Below are 9,277 nucleotides of genomic sequence, written 5' to 3'. Positions count from 1 at the left end.
AAATATTGAAATTTTTAAAGTATTTCTATCTATCTATATCTGTAAAACATCGTTATTTTAATAGATTTAATCTTCAACCTTCAGTTGGCATAATGTATCATTTGAAATCAATAAAGAACTATTTTATGAATATTAAAATATAATAATTTGGGCATAAATTACGAATTGAATACACGTAAAGTAAGAGATATGAAAACTACATTATATTTGAGTAATTTATTTTTATCATTAATTTACATAAAATGTTCTAAGACTCGTAAAAATTTAATTAAAAAAGTATACAGATGACAAAACATTATTAATATTAAAATCACCTTTTGATGGTATATTAGTTAAACATTTGCGTATTTCTTCAATGTCAGGCTTATTTTTACACTTTAATTGTCTGAAATTATATTATACTCAAATTAAAATATACGTTTTATTAGATTAACATTATATAATATTTAAATATAATACTGTCAGTATATTAATTTACATTGTATTGCATTGTAAATTATGAATCTATATTTACTAGAAATATATATTTTGTAAACATTACTTACTCATAAATTGGTAAATATCGTTTCACAAAAAATATAGCTAAATCTTCAAGGATGGGTTCAGAATGAAGAGCAACAAATTGTTCTCTGCATATCTATAAAAAATAATTATGTATCTATAAGAAGATATGAAAAACGTTTGAATATCCAATTTATATTCTTTTTATATTTGTTTATAGTTTACTTACTTTATATTTTGTGGACTGTTGGAGTACTATTAGACTTATACTATGTATTATATTCAAAAACATTGAAATGTATGGATGATGCAGTAAATTACTTTATTTAGTAGTTTACTTACTTTGTTCATAGCATCTACGGTACAAGGATGAGTCCAAAAACAATCATGTACTGAGACAAAAGTAATATTATTTTTATTACAATTTAGCCCAGTAAGCATCATGTGAGTGGAATCTAGAGAGTGTATAAAGTTTGGTGCGAATGCATTTCGTTGTTTTATGCTATCAGGTTTCCTATAAACATTTCCAAAAATTTTACTTTTGAACATTACAATATTAGATACTAAAGGTAACTTGATGTATTTACAAAATTATATACTTGTACTAACTTATTATCATTAATATAGCCTTTTGAAGATTTTTGTTGCTTCATATAAGGTTGTATAATAGGAAGACCCAATGGGGTAACCCACTCCACATTTTCATAACAAATAGAAGAAATAATTCGAGCACATTCTGTGAACCAATCTTGAATTTCTCTTGCACTTTTAAACATTTTTCTTAAACTGTGAAATGTGCTTTCAGTTAAATATATACTAGCAGACCAAATATGTTCCTTAGGAAAGTTTTCTACTTCTACACAAAATATGAATATTAAAATAAATTTTCATCTCTTTTTGGTTCGTAACAGTATACCTTAAATCTTTTCTTCTTTGTCCAAATATTCTACATACATTGAAAAATGAAATTTACCTTTTAACTGTTTTATTATTTGAGCTTTTGCACCATATTTTGTTACACCATATACTGTTGTCATCACAGTTTGCTTTATAACTTTTCTTTTTACATATCCTTCCAATATTTGTGCAATTTTAACATTATTTCTTGCATCAATTTGTCGTTGTGTTTCAATCTAAAATGTAACTGAATATTTTTCTTTCCGAAAATATTTACGTACATACATTGCAACCTACAATTTTGTGTAATACAGTAAACTTACAATTGACACAATGTCAGAATATACATCTTTTGGAGTATCAAATGGATGTAAATTAACACTTTTCGCACCAATTTTATCTTTACCAAGTGCTGCATAATGTTGAAGTCCATTACAACTGCCATCTTGATGTATTGGAAACACAGATACATATTCTTCTACATTTGGTGCTTTTAATGCATTTGCTATTTCCATGCACGCAGCTAAAGTTTGCCATGGTTCCTCTGATTGTTTCCACCACATTTTACCCTTTACAATATAAATACCAATATATAAAATTATTTCAAGTATCCTAATTTAAAAAAATTGTGTAGGTTTATTTAATATGAACATGTAATTATGAATTTCTTATTAGCCATTTCATTTTATCCTTTAATATACTAAAATAAAAAACAATCCTTTTATTTGAAATAAAAACTTACTGTTAAAGGTTTAGTAGCACTGTCAAGTATATTATCCATGTTCTGATTTGCATATTCAAGCCGTTCTTTAACAGAATTTAATTTCTTAAAGTTAGTTAAATTAATAACATGTAATTTCAACCAATCTAATCCATTTGGACCTAGAGGTTTTCCCTTTCCAAATAAAAGTAAAGACCGGCCCAAATCAGATGATAAATGATTTAAATAAGGAGGTACTGGGTAAGTTCTTCCTCTAAAATCCAAATTATGTGGGAGCCAAAATATTTTGTTCCTAAACTTTAAAAAAATAAAGGATTCACTATATAGAATGGTATAAATATATAAAATTACGTATTTAGTTATAAAAGTTATAAAAGAATTAAAAAATAGTCTAATATATACTTCATATCTAATTTAACAGTAATTTGCTTATTAATACAAAATTAATATATTTGAAAAGATAAAAAAACATACATGATTGGCGATGGATAACTTATAAAGAGTATCACACCACAACGAATACATATCACACTTCTTTTGATGATATTGAGCTATTGCTATTGCTGCTTTTTGTTTCTCTTCAACAGTAGCATTTTTATTTATTAGAAGACTTGGTGGAGTTAATACAGAAACTGATTGAGGGACATTTAATTCTGCAGAACCGCCATCTTGAAAAATCTAATTAAGAAACACATACAAATGGAAATTATTTATAATAATTATAATTTGTATTCATTATCAATAAGAGCTATTAGACAATTATTCTAATATCAGAATTACCTTAATTATAATATCGAGTATAGCAGTATTAATTTTCCATGGAATAGAACTAAGCTGATTCAATGAATCAAATATAGGAAATAACTGTTCTGGTTCTGTATTTTTTAATTTATGCGGTAAATCATTCTAAATAAAAAATATAAATAGTGTACATTTCTTTTATATAGTATAATGTTGAAGATATACGAAATATTATATATCGTATACTTTTGAACAAATCATATACTTTTAGATAAAGTATCTCATATCGTATAATATATATATACTTAAAAAATAAATAAAAATTACAAGCTTACAGAATCTTTTGAGAGTCTTATAAAATCAGTTTTTGCTATAAGATACCCTCCTAAATATATTGAAACCCATGGATTTGGCGGACTACAAGAAGGTAGAAGAAGTGATTCAAATGTTAATGTTTCTAAATGTATATTTCTATATAATTTTGCTACCAGAGGATGTGGTTTAATCTGTAACATAAAAATAAATTTTATGTATTAAAAATATTTAAATAATATTTAATTTTTTCTTCAAAACTCTCAGATATTAATGAGTTCAATAACATTCCCAATAAAACTAGCTGAAAATATTGGGTACTATAAAACTTTGAATATTCCAATATTTAATTAATAATATTCCATACAAACCTGTTCTGATAAATAATTTCCTTTGTTCCTAAACAATGTATAAAATGCAGGGATAGAATATTTTAAATTTTGTACTTTTAGAATTTCAGGTTTAAGCATAATATCATTCAAGATAATTTGATACAAAAATTTGCCAATATTTGTCATTACATTCATAGGCCAATTTAAAGAGGTAAAATTTAAAGGTGTACCATATTTTGTTTCCTCATACTCAAAATATTTCCATACAGTACGATTATTCATATTATTTAAATGTGGCATTTTTTCAGGATATAAGTACCATTGAAGGTATTTTGAATAAATATTAGTCATTTTATCTAACACTCCAGTTTGTTTCTTTACTTCAATCTATAAATTAAGATTATAAAAATTGAGTGTATGTATATGGAAATTATAATGACAAAGTACACAAATATTTTATCAACAAATGTATAAATATAATTTATATAAATAGTTTCATACTTCATACTTCCTATAAATGTATTTTCCCAATGTAATGTATAATGATTTAAGAGATAAACTAAAAGTTTCTGATCCTGCAGCTAATTGTCTAATTTCACGTAATATAGCATCTATGTAGTATTCTTTATCCAAAACTTCTAAAAATGGATACAAAACCATCAGAGCATTATGAACTTGACACTCCTTTTGTTTTAAACACTTCAAATTCCTTTCAAAAGCTGCCAATGCTGCAACTTTCCAATAATTTTCTAGTTCCATAATTTTTGTTTTCTGATATAAAATAAAGAAATCATTAGTACTATATCAAATCTTAAAGATTTATAAAAAGCATTTGTATTTATAAAAGTAAGTGTAATTTTTAAGTATAAAAATTAATATATATTTGAGGCAATAGAATATTGCATAATAATATCTTACCAGACTAGTGTTTCTGTTTTCCTTACATGATTCAATACTTGGTATCTGTGTTTCAATTGCTAATTCAGTTTGAAGCTGTGTTTTAAACAAATCTTTTAGTTCTTCTATTGTAAATAGTTCTTTTGCTGGACTTTCATAGTTACTTTTCATTGGAATTTGTCTTATAAGTTTACATTTATAGTTTCTATTTAATGTAGTGTATGCTGGTTCAAAGTTTGGCATTAATATCCTAATTGCCTTTAATATATTTTCTTGCTGGTCAATTTTAAAGTATGGCGTATGACTAAAGATATCATCGAAAGATATATTGTAATTATTCATTTCAACATTCAATTTTTTGAGTAATTCTGCAAATGAAATAGATTATTATAGTATATTTTCCTTTATACATACAGGTTCAATCATATTAAAAATTTATATTCAATAAAATATGTATATATAATTACCAATTCGTTTTTTATTTACAGTCTCATTTCCCAAAGTATCAAATATATATGCATAAGTTTGGGGTGTTGGTGTTAAAGAATCATTTTTTATCATATCATATAACTCTAAAACTTTCTCTACTTTTCTTCTGGAAGCATAAGCTTCCAAAAGCATATTGTAAAGCTCAATATTATCATTACATTTAAAATTATTTTTGTTACATTTATGTTGTCTTTGAACATATTTCCTATATTTCATTAAGGTTTTATTTGCTCTGTTTAACAATCCACACTTTAAATAAACTTCTATATGTGCTAATAAACTTTCAACATAATTTTCTACTCCATACTTGTTTTCAGTTTTATATATTTTCATGTTTTGTGCATTATCTCTAAGAGAAACAGTTTTATTAGTAAAAATTATTATTAATCAAAGTTACAAAATAATACAATACTAATTATATGTGCAAAACAAAATTTGATAAATAATAATAATAAATATTTTATAAAGTTACAATATTCAACAAAAGTTAAAGTAAGAATTAAAAGAGAAAAATATATCATGAAAATTTTATATTATTAAAAATTGTTTATTTTTCTACTCAAGACAATTTCAATATGATCATTTTCAAAATAAAATGATAATTATAAAGCTTAGTACAGTAACAAAAATTAAATCTTATAATAAACCAAGAAAATCTCATATTATATTGTTTTTAATGTTAGTAATGGCTTTAATAAGTAATAATCTACATGCTGCATGACTCTACATATGTACATAATCATAAAGAAAAGTTATTGATAAAAATAGAGCTATTAAATTGATGATATAATATGAAAACAAATATTTCAAAATCACATAATTTCATTCTTATAATACATACATACTTAACTCCAACACATTCTTCGGTTTCTGATCTTTTTCCAATTTGGTCTTTTTAATAGAATGAAATGTAGAATCTTTTTTAGGCATATTCTTCTTGATTTTGTTACCAATATTCAAATTATCTTTCATTTCATTTTTAGTAACTATACCTACATTATTTTCCTATTAATAAGTTATAAAGTAAATAAATATATAATCTTATTATGTTATAATACTTAAATAATGTAACATTATGTTTGAAAAATCTTTTAAATATTTTTATGAATTATTATTTATGAACTAAACTTTTTATAAAAATTACAACTTTTTTTTTTATTGAGATCCAAATTTACATACACTTTAATTTCTGTTTAATATTCTATTTAATATTTTAATATTTAAATTAAAGCAAATAATTTAAGACAATCAATTAGGAATAAATTACTATAACTTACAATATTTAAAAAAGCTTTAGTATCACAAAAATCATGATAATTTTCATTCATACATGTTGAATCAAAGAGTTGATTACATATAACATCTTTACTTTCATATGAATTGTCTGTAGTGATGTCAGGATTATCAACAAGCACGGATAAATCAGGTGCTATTAACTTTTCAGTGTCAGTCCTCTCAATACTTGCTGTTTTATCTGTTACTATAATAAAAAGGTACAATATTACAGAATAATTTATGCCAATATGTGAAACACATTTATGTAAATGTAATATCAAATTTTACCTGTTAATAATTCAGCATAATTTTTTGTCTTTCTCTTTATTTCTTTCTTTATTGGTGAATGACCTAATATATTTACTGTTGTTGTACCATAAATACGAACTTGCTGGTATTTGATAGCTATAAATAAAATGAATATACATTACAGTTATAAGCTTGTAAACATGAATAATTAAAAAATGTATGTGAATGCGAAACACTAAATTCATATCTAATATCTTATACATATAGTGCATATTTACATTAAACATTAAATGACATATATTTAAGACAATATCTATTTGTTTTATTTTTTAAAAGAAGGATGTAATGACTTATTTGTATATGACATTTTTTACTAATTGTCACAATATACAATATGTTGATAAAATTAAACTGTCAAACTCTAGGACTCCTTTTTTATTATATTATTCCTATATATATTATTTCTAATTATAAATATATTTTCTTAGTCATATAATGTTGCACTGTTAAAAACAGATAATTCCAATAAAAAATTATATTAGTTTCCCAACTAAGTTTTAAAATTACTTATCAAAGTGATTTTCACTTTATTCATATTTACATTGCTTTGCATTATGAGTTAAATCCCCTAATATATTTACCTTTTACTTTGTATAAATACAATTTTTTATGTACCTTTATTATGAAACTTCATAACAAATGTCATGAATACTATTTCATTTTACATTGATAATCTTTCTACACATCATTATTCATGCTACTACAAGATAATACATGCAGTTTGTTTTTAAGCATTTCATTTCCTGATTTCAATTTTTGAAACTACTACATATTATATATTTGTTAGGAAAATCATTTCCAAATGATATGCAAATTTTCTTGAGCGCTTTATAACTTGTAGTTCAGGCTTCGATTGTTACATTAAAGAACAAAAGAAAGTTTAATGGTTAATCAGTACATAAAACACTATATTTTTAGAAAATACAATTATTTTTGACAAAAACAGTTATAAATAGATACAATATATACACTACCATGTATAAGTACTTAAACACTTAATGTAATCCAATTAAAATATTGATATTCTTATTATATTTTCAATATTATGACAGAAGATTGTTTCTTTACTGTTAATTCTTTACTTCTTGCCATAATTGGGATCAAATGTTCTGCTAAATTGATCTTGAAACAAAGGATATATCTGTGTCAATTAAGTTTCATATTCATTTTTGATAAACAGCTGGCATTTTATAAAATCTATATAAACTTTTAGAGTGTGATTGCAAATACATATTCCAATCATTTTAAGATTTCAACATTGAACAGGTAAACTTAAAGTCATTTAACTTAGACTTGTGCATTAGATATTAATGCACAAGCAATTCTTAGCCATTTTCAATTGATACATGTTTATTTATACTAATTAATATCAACTATCGTTTTAATCCACATCTAATAACTATATATGGTAGTCCAAGGTAAGATCAGAAACGAAAATTAGTATAAAGAGTTCTATTTGAAATATATTTTATATATTTATAATAATTTGGAAATGTTCAATTACTTATGCACGATGGTGTTTATCTATATAAGAGATGACTGTTATCAATATGGTAAAAAATATTTAATGCAAAGTTATTATTGCTGTAATATACTTATTGTACACAAGTATGAATTTTAAACTTTTTTTGCCTACCACTGTAAATATGTCATATCGAATAACAGCGCTCAAAGTGACTATCTTAAAATCAACTTTCGCAGTAAACGATATGCTAATTATAAATTTTAATGATAAACTAAAAAATTGAAACTAAATGACACAAACCCTAAAATATGTACATATAAAAATTACTTCAATCTCATTTTATAGCCGACAGGCAAAAAGTAATAAAATATTTATGTATATGAATTATTCATAAAACTAAATTATATATAATGTAAACATACATTTTGATATATTTCCGTGGTAAAAATTACAGAAAGAGCATAGGCGCATTGGTCGCTGCATCATTATTACTTGTTTCGGTATGAAGAAAACACCATGTGGAGATATTCGTTCAGTAACTCGTGTTATTAAAAGTTTGTACATTTTTATACGATTACATAAAGTTAACCACTATGTAATAATTAATCATCTCGCAGATAATAATAAATTTATATAGGAAAATTATCATTTACAACATAATATAACCCACAAAATGAAAAGTAGCATTTCACATTCACGAACAACATGAACATGTAGTTAATAGATGGCATCTTGTAGAATGGAAATTCTTAAGATTTTATACTCATTTCAGACAGGGAAAATTTCATATTTATTTTGCTATATTTGCATATATATTTTCCTGATTAAATGTGAATTGTTAATTTAGTTTTAATCTACAACACATCATATTGTTAAATTATATACATATGTAGTAATATAAATTGTTTTATCGAATTTTAAATTATTAAAGTGTAAAGTGTAAAATTAGAAAAAAGTTCTTTTCTTGTAATATTTACAACTATTTCCATTTTGGTAAAGATAGATAATAATTTTTGCAATGGTGAATTTAAAATGTTTTGAGTCACATGAAATAAATTTCTAAAGAACCAAGTTATAGCTTATTGAATTTCTAACAATATTATTTCATTTTTCTGTTACACTCATATGATACATTATGTTACAATATTATTATACAAACATAAGATAAATGCATATTGAAAATTGTCAGAAATGTCAATTTTAAATTTCTAAAATTTTTAAATTTTATTCACAAAGTTGAAATAGCATTTTAAACATTATTACATGTTAAAAAAAGTTTTTCTATATCTTTTTTCTCATATTCTAATAAAATAGAAAAGATTCTTAAACAATGCACTA

The 9,277-nt window shown here is 23.8% G+C and overlaps 1 protein-coding gene across 2 annotated transcripts; it reads right to left on the bottom strand.

The window, feature by feature from the left end:
- Nucleotides 1-201: 201 nt before the first annotated feature.
- On the bottom strand, nt 202-8,723 carry LOC132909230 (DNA-directed RNA polymerase, mitochondrial). 2 transcript variants are annotated; one of them, XM_060963922.1, is made up of 18 exons: nt 8,362-8,723; nt 6,454-6,570; nt 6,168-6,370; nt 5,732-5,895; nt 4,869-5,239; nt 4,423-4,769; nt 4,006-4,275; nt 3,544-3,891; nt 3,196-3,366; nt 2,900-3,025; nt 2,594-2,797; nt 2,141-2,416; nt 1,722-1,967; nt 1,475-1,634; nt 1,111-1,357; nt 844-1,015; nt 546-637; nt 202-385 (listed from the first exon to the last, which is right to left on the bottom strand). In XM_060963922.1, exons 1-18 carry the CDS (start codon nt 8,501-8,503, stop codon nt 265-267), a joined length of 3,777 nt encoding a protein of 1,258 aa, XP_060819905.1. In that variant the 5' UTR covers nt 8,504-8,723; the 3' UTR covers nt 202-264. The 2 variants fall into 2 exon arrangements, with proteins under 2 accessions (XP_060819905.1, XP_060819906.1); XM_060963923.1 differs by lacking the exon at nt 8,362-8,723 and adding an exon at nt 7,090-7,387.
- Between the last annotated feature and the right edge of the window lie 554 nt (nt 8,724-9,277).

Source organism: Bombus pascuorum, chromosome 7 (assembly GCF_905332965.1).
Source record: "Bombus pascuorum chromosome 7, iyBomPasc1.1, whole genome shotgun sequence".
NCBI classification, from domain to species: Eukaryota; Metazoa; Arthropoda; class Insecta; order Hymenoptera; family Apidae; genus Bombus; species Bombus pascuorum.
The sequence above is the reverse complement of the archived record's forward strand: the minus strand, read 5'-3'. Positions and strand labels throughout refer to the sequence as shown.